The sequence below is a fragment of the Sinocyclocheilus rhinocerous genome, unplaced genomic scaffold, assembly GCF_001515625.1.
Source record: "Sinocyclocheilus rhinocerous isolate Xijiao unplaced genomic scaffold, SAMN03320098_v1.1 scaffold1514, whole genome shotgun sequence".
Classification (NCBI taxonomy): domain Eukaryota; kingdom Metazoa; phylum Chordata; class Actinopteri; order Cypriniformes; family Cyprinidae; genus Sinocyclocheilus; species Sinocyclocheilus rhinocerous.
This window is the reverse complement of record NW_015625037.1, coordinates 25,267-49,956: the sequence shown is the minus strand read 5'-3', so window position 1 is coordinate 49,956 and position 24,690 is coordinate 25,267. Positions and strand designations below refer to the sequence as shown.

Here is a 24,690-nt window from a genome sequence, read left to right as displayed (position 1 = left end):
TTAATACAGATAGGAATACTTTTATTGAACAAGAATACATCAAATTGATCATTTAAAGACATTTATAATGCTACAAAATATTTTTATTTCAAATAAATTATGTGCTTTTGAATCTTCTATCCTGAAAAAATATCAGTATAATGGTTTCTACAAAAATATTTAGCAGCACAACTGTTTTCAACATTGATAATAATCAGAAATGTTTACATATTAGGATGATTTTTGAAGAATGGTAGCATGCGTCCAAATGCATTACGTCCAATCAGGTTGCAGCTTCTAAAGGCCATTTGTTTTAAAATTCTGTCACTCTGATGCTCTTTTTCATACAACAAAAAAATCATGGTGATCACTTGTGTGTATTCAGCTGCATAAAAATGTTTATAAAAAAAATATATATATATATATATATATATATATATATATTTGAACAGAAAGACAAAGTATGCAGCTGAATACAGACTTCAGAAATAATTTGGATAATACTGTCACTGTTCACCCAAAAATGATAATACATGGAACGGGGAAAAAGAGTCCCCATGAGTGCTCTCAACACAAGACTAAACATGGAACCTGAGCATCTGGATTTCCAAACACACAACACACCACACTGACAGGAGAGAGCACAGCATGAGAACAACTCAAATTAATTTTTTTCCTCAGCCAAGCACAGAAGGTGCGTACTGTGTAGGCACCTTTTGTAATTGTTGGTGTTCTTCTTCTTCTTGTTCTGCTCTAGAAGTCTACGGCAGCCCATAGAACTGCTTGCACGAAAGTTATGAAATTTGGCACACATATAGAGGACAGACTAAGCGGTCACCATAGCAAATTTGGAGTCTCTAACTCAATCCCTCTAGTGCCACTATAAGGGCTAGAAACAAAATTATTTTTTCCTCTGATTCCTACTTAAGCCGATTCGATTGCACCGTGTGTGATTTTCCGTCATTAAAATTTTTCTGTCATTTAGAATTTTCCAAAATGCTCCAATGCTCCATAATCAGCTGAACTTCCTGTACGCCATTTTGATTTACATTGAAAACATACTTTTTCAAACTCCTCCTAATCTGTTGGTCCAATTTTCACCAAATTACTCATTGTTGTCTTTGGTCTGATCCTCCCTGCCATGCTTAGATCTTCATTCTGCCACTGTTGTGCTTGGCCCCTTAATTGCTGCTTGCAGCTATATTTAGGGGCCAAGCACAGAAGGTATTTTTCTTCTTCTTCTTCTTCTTCTTCCGCTCATAAAGTCTTTGGCAGCACATAGAACCCCTTGTGGGGAAGTTATGAAATTTGGCACACAGATAGAGGAGAGTCTCAGCATTAACCATTGCAAGTTTGGGTTTCTAACTCAAACCCTCTAGCACCACCAACAGTTCAAATGTGGTCATATGTTTATGCTAACAACTTTTGAACTATAAAGTTTACACAAAATTATTTTTTTTCTCTGATTCCTTGGCTCATGCCAAGTCGAATGCTCACCAAAATGTTAAAATTTATGGTTCAAGATTTTTCACAATTTTGAATCGTTCGAAAAACTTACTTTTCCAAACTTGTCCTAGACGGTTTATCTGATTTTCACCAAAATTTCCTCAGATCATCTTCAGACCATGCTGGCAAAAAGTTATGGAATTTTCTCATATCAGCCATTTTGGGCATTGTCCATTTTGAATTTTGTTGTAAAATGCTATATTTTACTAACGCATTAACGTATTGTTACGAAACTCGGTATGTGTCTGATAGTGACATGCCTGATAGTACTCAAAAAGTTTCACCTTGTGGACAAAAGTTATAATATAATTTCCAAAAATGTTAATAACTTTTAATTAAATTAACCTATTGTAATGAACCTGGTCTCAAAAAATTTCCTGGGTCATGCAGAGAACATACATATCAATTTTGCCATATTCAGCCAAACTTCCTGTCCACCATTTTGATTTATGTTGAAATCCTACTTTTTTTAACTTCTCCTTGATTGTTTGTCCAACTTTCACCAAATTTGACTCAGATCATCTTCAGACAATGCTGGCAAAAAGTTATGGATTTTGTGTCGGTATATGAAATGGCTTTAAATTAAATCGTTTAACGCATCAACTAATTTGCTGGAATGATGCCAGACTGCGTCTGAGGCTGTATCTCTGCAAAGCTTTGACATATTGACACCAAACTTTGTATGTGCCATTGTCACCTCACACTGACCATGCCACATCAATTTGGTAACTACACCACCTATTGGTCAAAAGTAATAAACCGTTCATATGAAGTCATTAACCATTAACAATAAAATTTCCAAAAATGCTAATAAATTTTGACTAAATTAGTCTATTGTAATCAAACTGTTATCAAAATATTCCTTGGGTCATGCATGAACATAGATGCCAATTTTGCCATAGTCAACCGAACTTCCTGTCCGCCATTTTCATTTTCTTTAAAAACATCTATTTTTAGATAGTTTGTCTGATTTGAACCAAATTTAAGTTAGATCACCTTCAGACTGTGCTGACAAAAAGTGGATTTCATGTCAATTGACAAAACTGTTTCTGTATAGCGCTGCAACAAAGATGACTCTGAGGCTGTATCTCTGCACAGACAGCAGACACACAATTCCACCTCCTGTTGGTGATAGACTAACATATAATATTTCTGAGATTTGTGTGAGATGTGTGTGCAGTGTTTTTTTTGCATTTTGTCTGTGTGTGTTTGTGTGTGTGTGTGTGTGTGTGTGTGTGTGTGTACCTGATATTTCCTACGTTCCCCACAAGGATAGTAATACCAATACATTTTAATTTTGTGGGAAAATGTTTTGGTCCCCATGAGGAAAACAGCTTATAAATCATCCAGAATGAAGTGTTTTGAAAATCTAAAAATGGCTGTAGTTTTGTGTGAGGGGTAGGTTTATGGGTAGGGTTAGCTTAGGGGATATAAAATACAGTTTGTACAGTAGCAAAACCATTACACCTATGGAGAGTGTCTGTGTGTGTGGTCCCCACAACATAAGGTTTACCTGAACTAAGCACACAGGATAGTAAAACCAAAAATATTTGAACTTGTGGGACATTTATTTTTTGTTTTTGTTTTTTCAAAGAATGTAAAAATCAGAAGGTTTCTGTGAAGGTTGTATTTAGAGTTAGGGGGATTTTTATTAAAACAGTATAAATATCATCACATCTATAGAAAGTCCCCATAAAACATGAAAACTTAACGTCTGTGTTTCTTTGTTTCTGTCTGTACACTTTTGCAGTGAGTGATCTGAGGATTGTGCTGCTAGGAAATAATGGATCAGAAAACAGCCGAGTGGGAAACATTACAGTGGGTACAGAAGTGTTTAACAGAGAAGCTCCATACTATTTACAGCAGCACAGTATGAAAATCAGAGGAGAGGTGGAGGGGAGACACATCACAGTCATCAACACTCACCTGCTCCAGCCAAATCTCTTACATCAACAGATCACACAGGGAGTGAGAGAGTGTGTGTCTCTGTCTGCTCCAGGACCTCATGTGTTTGTACTCGTACTTCAGTATAACAACTTCAGTGAGAACGACAGACACAGAGTGAAATATGTGCTGAACCTCTTCAGTAAGCAGGCCATGAAACACACTATAGTGCTGACTACTGATGAAGAGCCACGCACATCCAAACTGGCTTCTGTGATATGGAATAATGTTATTGACATATTGACACCAAACTTTGTATGTGCCATTGTCACCTCACACTGACCATGCCACATCAATTTGGTAACTACACCACCTATTGGTCAAAAGTAATAAACCGTTCATATGAAGTCATTAACCATTAACAATAAAATTTCCAAAAATGCTAATAAATTTTGACTAAATTAGTCTATTGTAATCAAACTGTTATCAAAATATTCCTTGGGTCATGCATGAACATAGATGCCAATTTTGCCATAGTCAACCGAACTTCCTGTCCGCCATTTTCATTTTCTTTAAAAACATCTATTTTTAGATAGTTTGTCTGATTTGAACCAAATTTAAGTTAGATCACCTTCAGACTGTGCTGACAAAAAGTGGATTTCATGTCAATTGACAAAACTGTTTCTGTATAGCGCTGCAACAAAGATGACTCTGAGGCTGTATCTCTGCAAAGCTTTGAAATATTGACACCAAACTTTGACATTCTACTAAAAAGCCCCTTTCAGTGGGGAAAAAAAATTATATGTGCTTGTATCAACACATGGGTATACGATTGTAACAAAGTTCGTAGTTACGGGAAAGAGGAGGCGGGAACCGGCAGACGCTTAACATAAATTTTAATATTAAAATAAACAACAAAACAAAAGTAAAGAGGCTGCCCCTCATGGACGACTGCTGCATAAACACAATAAAAAAAAACATAAATAGTCCAGGCCTGTTCCGCTCTCATTCTTATGAAACACACTATAGTGCTGACTACTGATGAAGAGCCACGCACATCCAAACTGGCTTCTGTGATATGGAATAATGTTATTCATGATTTAATAAAGGAGTGTGGAGGAGGACATCTACAGTTTGATACAACAAACCCAGGATGGCGATCTGAGTTTTTCAGAAAAATAGAGAAGATACTCAAGAAAGAACACAAAGAATTTCTCATCTGTGACATGTATGAGGATGATGGATCATCAGTGGATGGAGCTTCAGTCAGAGGAGACGACAAAGAGAAGGATTCTGATCTCAACGAGAGCACAAAAACAGCAAGTGATGGAGGAGGTTTGTCAAAATCATTTTTTTCAGAATAATACCTAGTATTCTTATGAGTTATGTCTTTTAATAGTTAATTTGCAGTAGTCCAAACAGGAAATGACAGGGAGAAAAATGAGGAGTACTACCACAGGACATGAACTACTATTTATTCTTTTTACTTATCTGTTTTAACTAAGCTTCTAAAATGTTTATAATGATCCTCCCTGCCATGCTTAGATCTTCATTCTGCCACTGTTGTGCTTGGCCCCTTAATTGCTGCTTGCAGCTATATTTAGGGGCCAAGCACAGAAGGTATTTTTCTTCTTCTTCTTCTTCTTCTTCCGCTCATAAAGTCTTTGGCAGCACATAGAACCCCTTGTGGGGAAGTTATGAAATTTGGCACACAGATAGAGGAGAGTCTCAGCATTAACCATTGCAAGTTTGGGTTTCTAACTCAAACCCTCTAGCACCACCAACAGTTCAAATGTGGTCATATGTTTATGCTAACAACTTTTGAACTATAAAGTTTACACAAAATTATTTTTTTTCTCTGATTCCTTGGCTCATGCCAAGTCGAATGCTCACCAAAATGTTAAAATTTATGGTTCAAGATTTTTCACAATTTTGAATCGTTCGAAAAACTTACTTTTCCAAACTTGTCCTAGACGGTTTATCTGATTTTCACCAAAATTTCCTCAGATCATCTTCAGACCATGCTGGCAAAAAGTTATGGAATTTTCTCATATCAGCCATTTTGGGCATTGTCCATTTTGAATTTTGTTGTAAAATGCTATATTTTACTAACGCATTAACGTATTGTTACGAAACTCGGTATGTGTCTGATAGTGACATGCCTGATAGTACTCAAAAAGTTTCACCTTGTGGACAAAAGTTATAATATAATTTCCAAAAATGTTAATAACTTTTAATTAAATTAACCTATTGTAATGAACCTGGTCTCAAAAAATTTCCTGGGTCATGCAGAGAACATACATATCAATTTTGCCATATTCAGCCAAACTTCCTGTCCACCATTTTGATTTATGTTGAAATCCTACTTTTTTTAACTTCTCCTTGATTGTTTGTCCAACTTTCACCAAATTTGACTCAGATCATCTTCAGACAATGCTGGCAAAAAGTTATGGATTTTGTGTCGGTATATGAAATGGCTTTAAATTAAATCGTTTAACGCATCAACTAATTTGCTGGAATGATGCCAGACTGCGTCTGAGGCTGTATCTCTGCAAAGCTTTGACATATTGACACCAAACTTTGTATGTGCCATTGTCACCTCACACTGACCATGCCACATCAATTTGGTAACTACACCACCTATTGGTCAAAAGTAATAAACCGTTCATATGAAGTCATTAACCATTAACAATAAAATTTCCAAAAATGCTAATAAATTTTGACTAAATTAGTCTATTGTAATCAAACTGTTATCAAAATATTCCTTGGGTCATGCATGAACATAGATGCCAATTTTGCCATAGTCAACCGAACTTCCTGTCCGCCATTTTCATTTTCTTTAAAAACATCTATTTTTAGATAGTTTGTCTGATTTGAACCAAATTTAAGTTAGATCACCTTCAGACTGTGCTGACAAAAAGTGGATTTCATGTCAATTGACAAAACTGTTTCTGTATAGCGCTGCAACAAAGATGACTCTGAGGCTGTATCTCTGCAAAGCTTTGAAATATTGACACCAAACTTTGACATTCTACTAAAAAGCCCCTTTCAGTGGGGAAAAAAAATTATATGTGCTTGTATCAACACATGGGTATACGATTGTAACAAAGTTCGTAGTTACGGGAAAGAGGAGGCGGGAACCGGCAGACGCTTAACATAAATTTTAATATTAAAATAAACAACAAAACAAAAGTAAAGAGGCTGCCCCTCATGGACGACTGCTGCATAAACACAATAAAAAAAAACATAAATAGTCCAGGCCTGTTCCGCTCTCATTCTTCACTGTCGTCACTCCTCCTTTTATCCTTCTGGAGCTCCTCTGTGGGACTCGAGACTAGGGTGACCACCTGGCAATAGATCTGTTGCGGGACAGTAGATGTGATTTTGCGGGACAATGCGGGACACGTGTGAGACAGATACATTTACTATTGTTATGCTTTGTAAATACTGATTTACATCCGTTGTCATATGCGCTTATTTATGTTTCTGAGCACGCACATGTAAGCGAGAGAAAGCGAGTCCGTTTTATGTGAGAGTGAAGAGAATCCACCTGCGAGAGAAGAGATTTGTGCGCGTGCATTTTGATGTGCCCTTGCATTACAATAATGCACTCTGGACATTTGCCATTAAAATAACGCCATAGAAACCACCTCAAACTATTGAAATAAGAAGAAAGTAGTGTCTGAAGGCTACATCAATTTTTTTAATTGGTTAAAATAAATGGAGATTATTGTGTTTTTCCGTGTGCACTCGACCATTTCCATCAGTGGTGCTAGATAACTTGATAAAAGTGAAAAGTGAAAGTGAAGTGTGGCGACCCATACTCAAGAGTTTTTGCTCTGCATTTAACCCATCCAAGTGCACACACACACCATGAACACACACCGTGAACACACACCCAGAGCAGTGGGCAGCTAATGCTGTGGCGCCCAGGGAGCAGTTGGGGATTCGGTGCCTTTCTCAAGGGTCTCACCTCAGTCGTGGTATTGAGGGTGGAAGAGAACACTGGTTATTGATTCCTCCCACCTACAATCGCTGCCGGCCCTGAGACTTGAATCCACAACCTTTGGGTTACAAGTCGGACTCTCTAACCATTAGGCCACGACTGCCCCAATGCAGACTGATGAGGTCCGCACATCCTTTGCATGAAAGCTACGCCACAAAAAGAATAAATAAAAAGCTTTCTTAAAAAAAGGCAAAAGAACATATGTACATTTTCTTAATATGACAATTAAAAACCAACAGTCTGATGAAAATGCGGGACATTTTCTCAATAAGCGACGTGCGGGACAAAGAGTGAAAATGCTGTGCGGTACAACACAAAGGGGGACGGGTGGTCACTAGGGCTGCACGATTAATCGAATGTGATTGTCATGTGCATCTTGTCAGTAAAGCCGGTTCTGTGATTAATAGTAAATCTCCATCACGTGCTTTCAGATGGAGGGGCATTTACTACACAGAGCCGTAGTTCACTGACAAGCTACGCAAAATTGCGTTCATAATCGCAGATCGTTCTGCGATTATGAAAGCTTTTTGCGTAGCTTGTCAGTGAACTACAACTCTGTGTAGTAAATGCAGCTCCATCTGAAAGCATGTGAAAATACCACATTTAATAACATGTTTTTACTCCAAACTCACTTCATAATGTCAGTGATAGCAGTGATAAAGGCTATGTCGATCAGCATTGCATTATTATATACTTTATTATAATAAAAATTATAATAAGACAAACTCAGATAAACCATATATTGTTGTAGTCCTGTGTTTATTAGTCATACGTTGAATTAATGAAAGCAGTTAAATCTTCTGTTTATTCAGCAACCACTATAGGGATTTCCTGGATTTCTTCTGCGGGGCGTATTTGGAGTTTCAGTGCAAGAGCGCACTCTGGCCTTCGGATTATTGCTGATCACAGAGCCATGCTTCACTGAAAGATACACATGACAATCGCAGCTTCTGCCTAGTCGCGATTTATCGCCTTTGCGATTTAATTTCGATTAATCATGCAGCCCTAGTGGTCACCCTACTAGAGACCGATGCATGGTGCAGGTGTTGCTCATTATCATTTACTCCACCGGCCTCGCTTCATTCCCACAGCTCTCGCCCAAAAAGAAAGTCAGTAAACTATTGTAAGGTAGCTTTCAGTTGATAAAAGCATGTATTGGGGGGGAAGTCGTGGCCTAATGGATAGAGAATGGATAGAGAGAAGGTTGCGGGTTCGAGTCTAGTACCGGCAGGGAATGTAGGTGGGGGGAGTGAATGTACAGTGCTCTCTCCCACCTTCAATACCACGACTGAGGTGCCCTTGAGCAAGGCACCGAACCCCCAACTGCTCCCCGGGTGCTGCAGCACAAATGGCTGCCCACTGCTCCGGGTGCGTGTTCACTGCTGTGTGTGTGTGTGTGGACTTTGGATGAAATAAATGCAGAGCACTAATTCTGAGTATGGGTCACCATACTTGGCCACATGTCATGTCACTTTCACTTTTATTGTGATGTAATTATATTTTACAATGTAATATTTTTGTTGTTGTTTAAGGAAGTGTACATTTGGTACCAAAACTGATCTGAGTCTACTGTCTCTGAATCTTGATTTCAGTGATGACTACAGGAAAAGCAAAGCTGAACATTGTGCTGTGTGGAAATAATCCAACACTCAAGAACTCTGTGTCTAAAATGTTTAGAGGGATAACAAGTAAATCTCAGAAAGAGATGAGTAGAGTGTGTCAGAAGAGAGAGGGAACGATTCATGGACGGCAGATCAGTGTAATAGAGCTTCCAGCTCTCACTCGGCTCTCAGAGGAGGAAGTGATGCGGGAGACTTTCCACTGTCTGTCTCTCTGTGATCCTGGAGTTCATCTTTTCATCCTTGTTAGTCCTGTCTGTCCACTTACTAATGACGAAAGAGCAGAAATGGAGAAGATCAAAGGAATATTTAACTTTAATGAGCACTTCATGTTGCTTTTCATTACTGAACTTGACCAAAGTATGATAGATTTTGTGAGTCTCTATGGCAGCTTGTACAGTGTGATGGGTTTAAAGGACCAGAGAAGCTCAGAAAAGATCTCAGATCTGTTTGATCGTATAGACAGCATGAAGATTGAACCCTATTCTCTTCAGATGCACATAAGAGCTCCAGAGAAGAAAGTCAGACATGAACTAGAGGAGAAACTAAGAGTGAGAGATAATGAAGTCAAAGAGCTACAGCAGAAGATCAAGACACTGGGTGAGTGGATTCATTTATTTCTCTGAATAAATAATCTTTGTGTGAATACAATAATAGGCATGAAAGACATGAAAGGCTTTTACTAGTGGGAAACTAGTAAATTACAGTGAAGTGATGATTACCATAATTCCAACATATGAATGCAGCATTGATCAAATTTAAAATCACATTGTTTAACTAGTTTATTCCTTTGTCACCATTCCAGAGGGTGTGAAGCTGAATCTGGTTGTGTGTGGGAGTAACAGAGGATTTAAATCCTTCATATCAAACCTGATCCTGAAGCAGAGCGAGAGAAGATCAGAGCTCAGCTCAGAGTGTGTGAGGAGAGACGTGGAGCTTGATGGACGTCTGATCAGTCTGGTGGAGCTTCCAGCTCTGTTCAACACTCAGCTCTCAGAGGAGGACGTGATGCGTCAGACTCACCGCTGTGTGTCTCTCTGTCATCCTGGAGTTCATGTGTTCATCCTCATCATTCCTGATGCTCCACTGACTGATGAAGACAGAGCAGAAATAGAGGAGATCCAGAGGATCTTCAGCTCAAGAGTCAACAAACACATCATGATCCTCATAAAGCAGAATCCAGAGCATCAGACAGCAGAACTCAATGAAGAAACACAGTCTGTCACTGAGAGTTTTGGAGGACGACATCATTTCATTGACCTGAACACACAAGTGTCTGTGTTGATGGAGAAACTGGAGCAGATGGTTGAGGAAAACAGTGGTGTTTGTTTCTCCACAGAGACATTGATGGATGCACAGATGGACAAACTGCAGAAATTTGAAGAAATGAAGAGGAGAATCTATTCATTAGAGACATGGTTTCAGTCACAAGGTAATGATTAGAAAACTTTTCATGATTACTAAAGTCTACACAGATTTTACACAGAGACAAAACAGTAACATTATATGCAGAGTACAATATGATTAGCACATGATGCTTCAGTATAAATTATACATAATATTCTCTGATGAACTGGTTAATTGAAAATCTTAACTTAAAATTCAATGTATTGTTTTTCATTTGTATTTGGTCCATCTTCAGATTCAAGAGAAAGAGAAGATGAACTGAGGATTGTGCTGCTGGGAAAAACTGGAGCTGGGAAGAGTTCAACTGGAAACACCATTTTAGGAAGAGTCATGTTTGAAGCTGAAACATCTCAAGAGTCTGTTACTACAGTGTGTCATAGAGAGACAGCTGAAATCAACAGCAGACACATTACTGTGATCGACACTCCAGGACTGTTTGATACTGTACTCAGTAATGAAGAAATCAAGAGAGAAATCAGCAACTGCATCCCCATGATCCTGCCTGGACCACATGTGTTCATCATTGTGCTCAATTTAGGACAGCGATTCACTCAAGAAGAGAAAACATCAGTAAAGATAATCCAAGAGACGTTTGGTGAAAACTCTGTAAAGTACACCATGGTGCTCTTCACCAGAGGAGATGATCTGAATGATAAAACCATTGATCAGTGTTTGGGAAAACCTGGATCTGATTTGAATCAGCTGATTGAAGCGTGTGGAAACAGATTCCATGTGTTCAATAATAAAGAGACTGGAGACCGAACACAGGTGACTGATCTACTGCAGAAGATAGACAACATGGTGAAAGAGAACGGAGGGAGTTACTACTCATGTAAGATGTTCAGAGAGATGGAGAGAGAATTACAAGAACAACAGATGAAGATACTGATGGAGAAAGTGGAGCAAGTGAACAGAGAAAAAGAAGAACTGATGAACAAACATGAAGAAGAGAAAAAGAGGATGGAGAAAGAAAGGCAGAATCATGAGAAAGAGAGAAAGAGAAGAGAAGATGAATTTAGAGAAAGAGAGGAACGATATAAAAGAGACATTAAAGAATGTGAGGAACAAGAGAGAAAGATACGAGAGGAGATGAAGAGAGAACGAGAGGAATGGGAGAAACAGAAACAACAGGAGAGACAAAGAAGAGAAGAAGAGGAGGAGAAATGGAGAAACAAAGAACAGGCAATGTGGGAGGACTATAATCAGAGACTTAAAGAAGAGAAAGAGAGAATGAAGATGATGATGGAGGAAGAAAGACAGAATCATGAGAAAGAGAGAAAGAGAAGAGAAGAAGAGGATGAGAGAAGGAGAAAGATAGAAAAGGAAACATGGGATGAATATTATGATAAACTTAAACGTGAGAGAGAAAGAAGACTGAGAGAGAGAGAAGAACTTCAGTTCAAACATGAAGAAGAGAGAGACAGAATGAAGAAGATGATGGAGGAAGAAAGACAAAATTATTACAAAGAGAGAGAAAGAAGAGATGGGGAATATTTAAAAACAGAAGAACAATATAAAAGAGACATTAAAGACATAGAAGAACTAGAGAGAAAGATGCGAGTGGAGGTGAAGAGAGAACGAGAGGAATGGGAGAAACAGAAACAGGAAAAACAAAGAGAAGAAGAGGAGAAGGAAGAAAGTAGACGTAATGAACTTGATACAGGAACTCCTGAGGTACAGCACACAAACAGTAAGTCAAAACAAATAACCAGCTAATTTTTAAATCAATTTGCAAAAAATGAAATATTTGGGTGTAAACAATGGTTTGGTGTGCACCTTCCAGTAGGTTTGCTAACACGCCATTAAAAGCAAAAGAAGACGCTCAAATGTACATGATGCGTGAGAACCAGTGAGGGCTGGTCTAGTGCCACACACACGTTTGAGCTTCCTTGTTTAGCGCTTTTGATGCGCACTTTAGTAACAAATCACTCAAAAGTAATTTATTTACTGTTTACTTTTATCTGCCGTCAGACTGAGGCGTCACTGTTATAACACATTGCTGTGGGTTGCATCTTGCTTCGGATTTGACTGATAGACTGGGATTCTGACGATGCGAGTTTCATGCTTTCTAACCATATCTCCACTTTCATATACACACACACATGGCCAAGTATGGATGAGGATCGTTTTCATTTTAAAATGCCGTGTTAAAATGAAAACGCAGTAGTGTAAACATAGCCTTAGGCAGACTCAGGCTCCTCGCCTTGATACTGAAGTCCGTAATGACTGGCTTGGTGGGTTTTGCACAAGCTGAGTTGCAAGTCCTCAACGCAAGCGACAGGTCTTAAAAATCATTAGTGCTTGTTGTTTAAATTAGTGTTGCAATATTAATACAGTGTATTTATGTTTACATATAGGAAATCTTTTACTGTAATATGTGTTTGTCTTCCCAGTTCAATGTGAGATGAGGTATTGAATGTGTGACAAAATTAATAAGGACAAACAGGAACATGTTTTTCTTAAGTCTAGCTGGTGTTATTGAGAATGCTGCTTAAGCTTTTAAGGTATTGGCAACGTATTCATTGGTCAACTGTTAAATGCAACAGAATTGTTGCTACAGGTTATGCGGGTTTTTTTGGCAACATATTTGATTGGCCATTGGTTAAGGGCAACATGCTTAGGGAATTTAGAGAAGTGGAATTCACTTCCCCAATGGTCTCACCTCCGATTCATTCAAGTTCGTTAACTTGAACACGCTGCCTGATTCGGAAGTGACTGAGTTATCATTATTTCACGCATCGCTACATTATTGTCATGGACTCCACAAGTTATGCACTGTATGCTAATTGTCAATCATCTTTGACGATAGTGGTCCTAACAGAAAAAAAAAAAAAACCTGGAATTTGGTCAGGCTAGATTTTGGTTTTGGTCTAGAATGGATGCAAGCATCACGTCACGTCAAAAGCAAATAGAACCCATTATAATCATAGAGATAAGAGTCAGAATTGTGATATATAAACTCTCAATTGCAAGAAAAATGTCAGAACCCCTAAAAAAAACAAAAAATAAAAACATTGAAAACCACTGAGATGGACTGTTGCAAATAGTAAACACTCATTTAACACTCTCTCTCTAATCTCTAAACTCATTTATTATTTTCAGATAATGAAGATTCACCATCAGATTCAGGATGTTTGAGAATCTTGCTGTTTGGGAGGACAGGAAATGGAAAGTCTGCCACAGGAAACACTATCCTCAGAAATAATGAGTTTCACAGTGAAGCCAGTTCACGTTTGGTGACCACTACTTGTAAGAAGGGAATTGGTGAAGTTGCTAGTAAATCAATAGCTGTTATTGATACTCCAGAACTCTTTGACACAACACTGACAAATGAACTAGTGCAGGAAGAAATAATGAAATGTATTTCACTGTCAGCACCTGGACCACATGCGTTCATCATTGTGGTGAGTCTGGGAAAAATCACCCAAGAGGAGAAAGAGACTTTAGACATGATCAAGATGATCTTTGGCTCAAAAGCAGCAGATTTCTGCATTGTTCTCTTCACTAGAGGAGATGATCTGAGAAAACAAACAATAGAAGAATATGTAGATAAAAGTAAAAATGCTGAACTCAAGAAACTGATCAGTGACTGTGGAAACAGATTCCTGGTTTTTAACAACACAGAAACACAAGATCAGACACAAGTTATTCATCTGTTCAATATGATAGAAGAAATGAAGCAATCTAATCAGGGCCCAAATTTCACTAATGAGATGTTTGAGGAGGCAGTGATCTCCATTGAACAGAGAAGCGAAATGATAAAAAATCAAGTTGAAGAATTTGAAGCCAAATATGACATGGAAATCAAAAGCATGAGAAAGAGACTGAACGAGAAGAAACAAAAGAGAGAAGAGGAAAGAGAGAGACTGAAGAACAAGTTCAGAGAACAAGAGGAAAGACTCAGGAGAGAGTTTGAGGAGAAAGAAAAATCAGAGCAGAAGAAACGAGAGACAGAGGATCAGAAACAATCAGAAGAAGAGGAACAGAAAAGAGCTGAATATAATCAAAGAAAAGAGAAGATGAAGAGAGAGATTGAAGATCAGAGAATACAGTATGACAAAAAACTTAAAGAAAGAGAAGAAGAAGATAGAAAGAGAGAAGAAGAATATAAACAAGATCAAGGAAAAATTACAAATGAACTTGACCATATTATAGCAGCATTACAGATGAAACAAGGAGAGGAAATAAAAAAGAGAGATTCAGAGGAACAAATGAGGAAGACACAAGAAGAGAAAGAAAGAGAAGAATGGAAGAGAAAAATAAAAGAGGCAGAAAGTGACAAAGAGACTCAAGAGGAAATTAAACGACAGCAAAGAGAATGGGAGGAAAAGAAGAAACGACAGATGAGAGAACGAGAGGACGAGGAAAGAGAGAGAAAAGAGAGACACAATGAACAGCTGAGAGAAAAACAAGAAGAACTGGAGAACAAGAGAATGAATTCTGAAAGAGAGAGAGAAGAAGGAAGACAAAACAGAGAGGAGGAGAAAAAACAACAGATAAGAGAGAGAGAACAGAAAGAGAGAGAATACGAAGAAAATATAAATGAAATGAAGAGAAGTTATGAGCTGCTGGAGCGAGAGAGAAAAGAGGAGTGGAAGAGAAGAAAACGAGAGGATGAAGAAAGACGAGTGGAGAAGAGAAAGAGATGTGAGACAATGATGGTAGGGAAAGTGCCAGGACCTGACAATTTTAGCATAGAGTTTTATAAAGAATTGTAACCTTTGGTTACTGGAACCACTGCTCCAGATGTTTAATTTTTTCTTTTGAATTAAATTCTCTAACTATATCTCTTAGAGAGGCTAATATTAGTCTTATACTTAAAAAAGGGAAACCAGAGGATACATGCTCTTCATACAGGCCTATTAGCCTTCTGAATACTGATTTGAAATAGCTAAAAGTTGTCTAATTTTTAATATATGCTCTGAGATTACAGTCTGAGAGATAAGATACTGCCTAGTATTATGTCAAGGTTCGTTCACAGATACTGCTCTAGTGATATGCGAAGATTGCTTAATATTATTAAGTTATCGCAATATCAAAATCTTAATAGTATGGTTATTTCTTTAGATGCTGAAAAAGCATTCGTTGTGCTGAATGGGAGTTTTTGTTTTATACATTTAATATTTTCGAGATGGGGGATACTTTTACACAATTAGTCAAGACAATGTTCGATAGTTCAGTAGCAGCAGTTATTACAAATGGCATTCTGAGAGTTTCTTAGGATTAGGCTCTAGACAGGGTAAACCTTGCTTTTTTGCTATGCTTATTGAACCAATGATTTTTGTACTTATTTCAAATTATCCCAATTCTCCTAAATTGCACTATAATTAAACGTATTAATGGCTGGTTTAGCTCTTTTATTTGGAACCAGGAGAAACCAAGACTGAAACTGACTAAGATGCAACCTGGAAATAAAGGAGGTCTTGCAGTTCCAGATGTTGGGTTGTATCAGCTAGCGTCCCAGTTTCAGTATATTTTTGAAGGGGTGAGAAATTATCCAGATTTAGTTGGGTTAGGCATTGCATCATTCAACTTAAGCATGGAACACACTACACAATTTTTGCCCCAATTTTCCGCCGATTTACAGTCTGGATAAGTTGACTCTAGTTGCCGAAAGTCAGTCTACAGACGGGAGTTGACAGATTCCATTGAAAATCGCGTGTATGATGGTTACAGACTGATTTTTTTGCTTCAGACTTTGATTCCATCCAGTCGGAGGATATCAAACATGTTTGACATATTCAGCCGATTTTACAACACATGTTGTTTTCATTTCTCATGCGTCTCAGCAACAAGGCGCATGTTTCTGCATGAGTTTGTTGTGATCGGAACAACTGAAATGTCTGGTAGTGTGTGATCCTCAATCATGTAGTGTATGATGGCCAGTTTTTCTATTATTTTACTATTTACAAAGTCGGTAAATGTATGATACCTAGTGTTTTAAAAATCTGTTCAGATTTTAAAAGTTGTGTAGTGTATTCCAGCCTTTAGGTGATGGTTTACCCATCTCTCTGGCCTGTCTCCCATTTGTTTTAGATGTTAAGAAAATCTCTCTCTGGTCTAGGGCAGATCACCAGAATAGGCAGAAGTTCACTTCAAGAATTAATCAAAGTTGTGTTGAAAACACGCATTCTATATAAAGCATACAGACTTGATTAGAGCCACAGAAAGCCTCATTGTCCGAATTCACTCATTCATTTTCATTCACTCCTTCAGCTGAACTATAGGGGACTAATGTATCCAGCATTAGGGAAACACCAATATCAGCTGTTCATGAACTGTAAAATCTCTCACTCCAGTGGATGAAACCTGAGATGCTGATGCAGGATCTACATATTCTTAATAGCAACCTCTGTGAGTAGCTAAAAGAGAGAAACCAGAAATGTATTCATTTATACTCAGTTAATCATATAGGTTAATCATTTTTTCTTTCAGCTATTCCTTTTAATAATATAATCATTTATTATACATTTTAATCATTTAATATATTACTTAATATATTATATGTTATTTTGTAGTGCGTGCTATTGTTGTTTAATCTAGCGGTGATTGTTCACTGCAGGTGCAAAACTGTAGTGCCGCTAGTTTAATTTAGTGTATGGCCAATATATATATATATATATACATGAACACATATACACGCAATTACAGTTGGAAAGAGGAAAGCTTTGTTTCTGAATGTCCAATATAAATATATTCTGTCAGTTTAGTAAACTTTTATAAACTTTACCAGTATAATCACAATGAAAGTATCCAAACTGTATATGGCATCTGCAATGCATCCAGTGTGTAAACAATATGATTTACTCCCCAAATCCAGCATAAACTCTGCATATTTTTAAACAATTAAGACAGACATCACTACCTGAACCTCACAGTGATTGGCTGCCGCCCACATTTTTTGCTTGATATTTGCATAAAGTGGATCATATATATATATATATACATGAACACATATACACGCAATTACAGTTGGAAAGAGGAAAGCTTTGTTTCTGAATGTCCAATATAAATATATTCTGTCAGTTTAGTAAACTTTTATAAACTTTACCAGTATAATCACAATGAAAGTATCCAAACTGTATATGGCAACTGCATTGCATCCAGTGTGTAAACGATATGATTTACTCCCCAAATCCAGCATAAACTCTGCATATTTTTAAACGATTAAGACAGACATCACTACCTGAACCTTACAGTGATTGGCTGCCGCCCACATTTTTTGCTTGATATTTGCATAAAGTGGATCTAATATTTCTGACTTGGGATTCAATCTAACAGTGATCACAATGACACTTATAAATCACAACTAACAGTTTGGAGAGAGTTTTAAAGGAAGCTTTTATTTACTTTGGGTGTTGTATTCATTGAATTATCTGTTACATGATTACTGTAATCTATTTTCTAATAATCTGAACATTATTCTGAAATTACACTGTATTTTCTGGTGACAACTGTTAACATTTTCTGGTGACTAAACCAAAAAAAATAAAAAAAATAATAAAATTCCTCATTAACCCAGATCATGTGATGATGTTAGTCCTTTATCACTGAGTTTCTGAACAGTAACCAAATAATGCATTTTACAAACCATTTAACAGTTTGTAGAGAAATATTGTTCACCATTAAAAGTGTTCCTCACTAAACAAGCTGCTCCTGCATGAGCACCACCATCACACATGCTACATTTCAAACTATATAATTGCTTTCTATATATTGAGTAATTATACTAAGCATGTAAAAAGTGATTTTTAACATAAGTAATACAAGAACTTTTCCATGTGCCAATATTAATGATAGATATATATGATGGGCACTTACTCAGAAGACTTCCTGTCTTCAAATTACAGATCCAAGAGATAACACATAAATCGAAAACAAAGTTGGTCCTAATATGGAGCCCTGCGGAACACCACAAATAATTGTATAGGCCATAAGGTGAAGCCGTTTTTCGTTTAATCCCGTTCCCATACATGGAGCACTACATTATATTCATTCCAATAAAAATATCTATTGGTTTTGAGTGAGAAAATAAAAGTTCTCTATGTGTAATTCTGCAGTTTATTTTTTATTAGAGTTTAAAGTCGACAATAGTTCTTTCCTGGTGTAATCGTATTTTGATCGTGAGTGATGAGGCTTCGTGTCACGTGCTTCCTGCTAGATCAATAAGGTGGTCGCTTTTACACGCACACGGTGGATACATTAAGAAACGGTGTTAACCAGTGGCTTGGCTTGCAGGATAAGAATCAGAAAATAGCAGAGACATACAAACATTTTCTCTACTTTGTGCATACATTTTAAGAAAATGGACAAGTACATTACTGTGGCAGGCAACCACCAGAAGGACCATCTTTCACAGGCAGAAACGTTTTCAGCAGGTACGTAAAAACAAAGTACACACACACGTTTGAACTGTTATGCCATATGCTGGGTATCATGGCTACCTTTCAATTAGACTATTTATTTAATAATTATTGCACAGTCAGAGTCAGATTTGCATGTTGATGTTTTGCATACAGCTACAGCCAGAACACTCAGTATTGTTTAACTGCAAACACAGTTTTTCATTTAATGGTTATTATTTACAAATTAATTTCATTATAGGTTTTTTTTTTTTATTATTTATTTACAGGCCAGATGCTGAAAGTGATAGGCTGAGATGAAAGAAGACAAATAGCATTATTGTGCACAAAGATTCTGTGCCTCTGGAGGTGCGATACCACAAGTCCTGTTACAGACAGTATACCAGGGGCCCGTTTCAATAAGTTGAAACTCAAACTCTGAGTTTGATTTACCCTGAGATGGGAAACTCTGAGTTTTCGGTTTCAGAACAGCTAAATTGTGCTAGTTCAGTCGACTCTGAGTAGGTTGACTGAGTTTAGCGTGTGCACCACGAATATGAGAAGTCATGATCAATGGAGCTCCGAAATTATGATTCACCATGGCAACAGCACCAACAAAAAAACATCTGCATACTTCCGAGTCAATAAATAACTTTAATTCTTAATCACTGTTATAATATCAGAGGTAAAAACGGTAAATTATTTAACTAAATTTCATTTTCATGGTATCCCGGCAAAAAAAAAGAAGATTGTAGCAGCATCTAAAAATGAATTATAAAAACACAGTTCAATCAAGGTAAAGCTTTAAGCATAACAGTTTCATGGGTGTAGGCTACATGACGTTGAAAACATTTGACATATTAAATATTATTCAGTAACTATTTCAATGCGCAGCAGGTTTTTTCCACATAGTTTAACGCTTTTTTCACATAGGCTTATTAAATATTCTCTAATCAAACCCGTTACATATGCTTTGAGATGTGCAACGTTTCCCTGTTTGCATTGTCCTTTTGTGTGATGGAACTGAATAAAGGAAAAAAAAAAAAAAATTAAGTAACAAACAGAGAATAGTAAATGACAATTCAATCAAGGTAAAGCTTTAAGCATAACAGTTTCATGGGTGTAGGCTACATGACGTTGAAAACATTTGACATATTAAATATTATTCAGTAACTATTTCAATGCGCAGCAGGTTTTTTCCACATAGTTTAACGCTTTTTTCACATAGGCTTATTAAATATTCTCTAATCAAACCTGTTACATTTCTTAATTAGAGTAATGAAATTAACAACTGACTTGTAGACTACTCAGTCGACAGCAAGAAGGCAAAGGCTCGCAAAATGAGGGGAGAACCTGCACCAGCACCACTGACAGATGAAGAGGAGATGATTAAGTAGAAGAATTTTAAAATCCAAAAGGAAAAAGAATAACTTGTTTCCTGGTGACCCTCTTCTCCTCCTGCCCTCTCTGCCTCTCCCTCTTTTCCCCCAAAAGGTTTCACTCAAAGTTCATTAGGAATATGCATATTCCACATATCATGTACAGGTGCATCTCAATAAATTAGAATGTCGTGGAAAGCCGAATTGAGGCAGTAATTAAAGCGAAAGGAGCCCCTACCAAGTATTGAGTACGTGTACAGTAAATGAACATACTTTCCAGAAGGGCAACAATTCACTAAAAATGTTTTTTTTTATTGGTCTTATGAAGTATTCTAATTTGTTGAGATAGTGAATTGGTGGGTTTTTGTTAAATGTGAGCCAAAATCATCACAATTAAAAGAACCAAAGACTTAAACTACTTCAGTCTGTGTGCATTGAATTTATTTAATACACGAGTTTCACAATTTTAGTTCAATTACTGAAATAAATTAACTTTTCCACGACATTCTAATTTATTGAGATGCACCTGTATCTTGTAAATCTGTTGTTTTTCCCCTTCATGTTTGATATCGTTCTAAAGGTCTCTGTGCGATTGGTAAAATGGTCTCAATTTCACAGTAGTCACTTGTATTATGAGAAATATTGAAAACTTTTGTAGAATTTAGGGGTGTGTTCCTCTTTAGGGGTCTGTGGGAATGTTTATATATCTCCAGCCAGGTGCGACCCTAGGTCACGAGAACCTAGAAAACCAAAAGGTATTTTATGTTTTTAAAACTGATTTGAAGATTTCTTTGTTTTTCTTATTTGGGTATATAAGGGAAGTGACAAAACACTACTTTGGGATTCTGTAGTCAGAAAAAACCCCATGCAGTGTGCGAGAGTCTCTGGAGGTCTGCTCCAGAACTCTTGCTGCTGTGTGTGTCTCTGCTGTCAGGTATGATTCAAAGATGTAATTGTGTTAAACACATTGTGCCCGTAGAGCACACTGTATAGTTGTTTGTGCTACTACATGTGCACATAGGCTAGTCAAGTTTATTCTCTAAAACCAGAAAAACCCCCATGCAGTGTGTGAGAGTCTCTGGAGCTCAGCACCAGAACTCTCGCTGCTGTATGTCTCTCTGCTGTCAGGTACGATTCAAAAATGTAATTGTGTTAAACACATTGTGCCCATAGAGCACACTGTATAGTTGTTTGTGCTACTACATGTGCACATAGGCTAGTCAAGTTTATTCTCTAAAACACACGATTACTTTGCTGTGTGTTCTTTGAAATACTTAGGTAAAAGGTTGTTGATGCTATGCATTTTAGACCGTGTGTTTTCTGTTAAATTAGGATAACTGTTACATGTGTGACTATGTTAGATTTGTTTGTCTCCTGCGTGGAACACTGGGCTATTTTCCATATAGCTACAGTATCTATGTACAGGAGCAGCGTTGCCACGCGGATACAATATGTTTCACAATTGCATTATCCTTTTTAAATTGGCTTCTAATTGTTTCATTATGTAATTGGCATGATGCAATTTTACCTGACTAATAATAAACTGTTATATTTGATTTATTCTGATCTCTTCTGAAATCATTTTTCATGTAGATTAATGTGTAGTGGTATTTCCTCAAATCTGCGTTCAGGACAGATCATACTGAAGCACCGGTGGATGAACCATGGGGAACCCCATTAGGGATCTTCTGATTTCTGACTGTCACTGGCTTAACACGGTGTAGCTCTCGTGGTTATAGGGAAAAATACACTTTTTGTCATGAGCATGCAGGGTGTAGCTCACTTAAAGGTATTATAACCACTCTGCATCCTCTGAGTAAGTTCAGAACTGACGAGTTTGTGTCCGTGGGTTCACTATCGGCCGAGTGCAATTCCTGAACAAGAAAAGTTTGTACTACTTTCCAACTACTTTCCTTCATAAAAGAGCAAACAAACTAGAAGTGATACATCTGCAGTATAAAAAATGGCACATTATATACAACTCATAAGAGCACACAATAATATAATTACATATCACAAATGAAAATTATATATATTAAAAAAAAATTATATTGTTCTTTAGATATGAAACTTCATCTTTGAGTTGATCTGAATCTCACAGATTTCAAACTGATGGTCTTATAGATGAACTTCATTAACTGTGAAAACAACAGATGATGTTTATCTTCCCTGTCAATTGTTATGCTGATTAGGACTGATTTTTACAGAAGCAAATGTATAGATCAACATATTATTGTGTCATGTTTGGTTTGGATTTGGTGTCAGACCTGACAATGCTGGATCTGAAGATAATCTATTTACTGTGAATTTTTTTTGTATGCTTTTGTAAAGAAATTAATTGAGCAAAACTCTTCCCACATGCAGTGCAGTGATATGGTTTCTCTCCGGTATGAACTCTCATGTGCACCTTAAGTTGATCTTTATGTCTGAAACTCTTCCCACACTGATCACATGTGTAAGGTTTCTCTCCAGTGTGGATCTTCTCATGTCTTTTCAGGGTTTCTGATTGATTGAATCTCTTGTCACAGTGTGAACACATGTAAGGTTTCTCTCCAGTGTGGATCCTCTCGTGCTATTTCAATTCTGTAGCTGTAATAAAAGTCTTCTCACACTCAAAGCACATATGATCTCTCACACCAGTGTGTATTTTCTTATGGAGTTTTAAATTCTGCAGATGTGAAAATCTCTTTCCACATACATAACATGAATGTGGTTTCTCCTTTGAATGAACTTTCAGGTGACTCTTCAGGCCTGAAGACCACAAAAATGTTTTTCCGCATTGATCACATTCATGCAGTTTCTCTCTAGTGTGGATGTTCATGTGTTTCTTCAGCTTTGCTGATTCTGCAAAACTCTTCCCGCACTGATCACATGTGAATGGTTTCTCTCCAGTGTGGATGTTCATGTGCACCTTAAGTTTAGTTTTTTGTCTGAAACTCATACCACACTGATCACACGTGTAAGGTTTCTCTCCAGTGTGCATCCTCTGGTGCCGTTTCAAATGTGTAGCTGTAATAAAAGTCTTCTCACACTCAAAGCACATATGATCTCTCACACCAGTGTGTATCTTATGATGAAGTTTTAAATTCTGCAGCAGTGAAAAACTCTTTCCACACAAAGAACATAAATGTGGTTTCTCCTTCGTATGAACTTTCAGGTGACTCTTCAGGGTTGAAGCCCACAAAAATGTTTTTCCACATTGATTACATGTGAACAATTTCTCTCCCGCATGAACTCTCATGTGAATCTCGAGACTGTTTGTTTGTCAAAATCTTTCCACACTGAGTGCAGGTGAAAGATTTATCGTCTCTTATTTTCTTTAAATCTTTCTGTTTGGTTTGAGAGCGACTCAAATGTTTTTCTCCAGTTTTGACATTATGTTTTTCCTCCTCTTCATTCAGTTCTTCATTCTCCTTAATTTTTTCAGTCAACTCTGAAATTAAAGTAAAATGTTTAATGTTCAGTAAATCACAGAGACTTTCCATGAATGAGGTACATTGATCTTCCACTTATGTTTTAAACATTATAGGCACAAATCGTCTCGGTTACGTATGTAACCCTCGTTCCCTGAAGGAGGGAACAGAGACGTCACGTTGGTGACCGACGAATTTGGATCTCGCTTAGAGAGACCAATCCACTTCGAGTGCAAACCAAACGAGCCATTGCACATTGGCATGCAATGATTGCATCCAGCTGCCGCCAATCACAGCGTGAGCACAAAAAGGCAGCCGGTGCAACGCATACCAGGTTTTAGCTGAGGAGCCGAGCTGGTGACCCGGCCGCTCAGCGGTGGTACAGCAGCCGTGGCGACGGGACGTGACGTCTCTGTTCCCTCCTTCAGGGAATGAGGGTTACATACGTAACAGAGACGTTTCCTTTCAGTCGGTCACTCCGAGTCACGTGTCGACTGACGAATTGGGATCCCTACCAAAACGCCATGGATGCTACCCCTTCCAGTGTCCTGTGCGAGCCGTCTGCGCCCCTTTGTGGTGTAGGCCGGGGCTCGCAACAAGAACACAGCCATATCACCCTGCAGCCCAAAACTGGTTGCCCACTGAAGCTAAGCAGGGTTGAGCCTGGTCAGTACCTGGATGGGAGACCTCCTGGGAAAACGAGGTTGCTGTTGGAAGAGGTTTTAGTGTTGCCAACAGGGGGTGCTCACACTGTGGTCTGTGTGGGTCCTAACGCCCCAGTATAGTGATGGGACACTATACTGTAAAAAGCACCGTCCTTTGGATGAGACGTTAAACCGAGGTCCTGACTCTCTATGGTCATTAAAAATCCCATGGCACTTCTCGTAAAAAGAGTAGGGGTGTAAGCCCGGTGTCCTGGCCAAATTCCCTTACTGGCCCTTGTCAATCATGGCCTCCTAATAATCCCTATCCATTGAATTGGCTCTATCTTTCTCTCTCCTCTCCGCCTGTAGCTGGTGGGTGGTGAGCGTACTGGCGCCGTTGTCCTGTGGCTGCCGTTGCATCATCCAGGTGGATGCTGCACACTGGTGGTGGTTGAAGAGAGACCCCCCTCCCCCCATATAATTGTAAAGCGCTTTGGGTGTACAGCAATAC

The 24,690-nt window shown here is 37.9% G+C and overlaps 3 protein-coding genes across 3 annotated transcripts in view; 2 read left to right on the top strand and 1 right to left on the bottom strand.

The window, feature by feature from the left end:
• Positions 1 to 3,979, top strand: part of LOC107749359 (GTPase IMAP family member 7-like) — a 21,509-nt gene extending 17,530 nt beyond the window's left edge. The window contains exons 2-3 of the mRNA XM_016564485.1: positions 3,236 to 3,657; positions 3,962 to 3,979. Of these exons, the coding sequence (XP_016419971.1) occupies positions 3,236 to 3,657; positions 3,962 to 3,979 (440 nt within the window). The remainder of the gene's footprint in view (positions 1 to 3,235; positions 3,658 to 3,961) is intronic.
• A 626-nt stretch (positions 3,980 to 4,605) lies between these two features.
• LOC107749352 (inner centromere protein A-like) lies at positions 4,606 to 15,204 on the top strand. The gene is made up of 6 exons (XM_016564473.1): positions 4,606 to 4,704; positions 9,489 to 9,594; positions 9,800 to 10,426; positions 10,637 to 12,091; positions 13,504 to 15,062; positions 15,196 to 15,204. Exons 1-6 carry the CDS (start codon positions 4,606 to 4,608, stop codon positions 15,202 to 15,204), a joined length of 3,855 nt encoding a protein of 1,284 aa, XP_016419959.1.
• A 7,166-nt stretch (positions 15,205 to 22,370) lies between these two features.
• LOC107749339 (gastrula zinc finger protein XlCGF49.1-like) lies at positions 22,371 to 23,391 on the bottom strand. Its single transcript, XM_016564449.1, has one exon. The coding sequence runs from the start codon at positions 23,361 to 23,363 to the stop codon at positions 22,695 to 22,697; it is 669 nt and encodes a 222-aa protein (XP_016419935.1). The 5' UTR covers positions 23,364 to 23,391; the 3' UTR covers positions 22,371 to 22,694.
• Between the last annotated feature and the right edge of the window lie 1,299 nt (positions 23,392 to 24,690).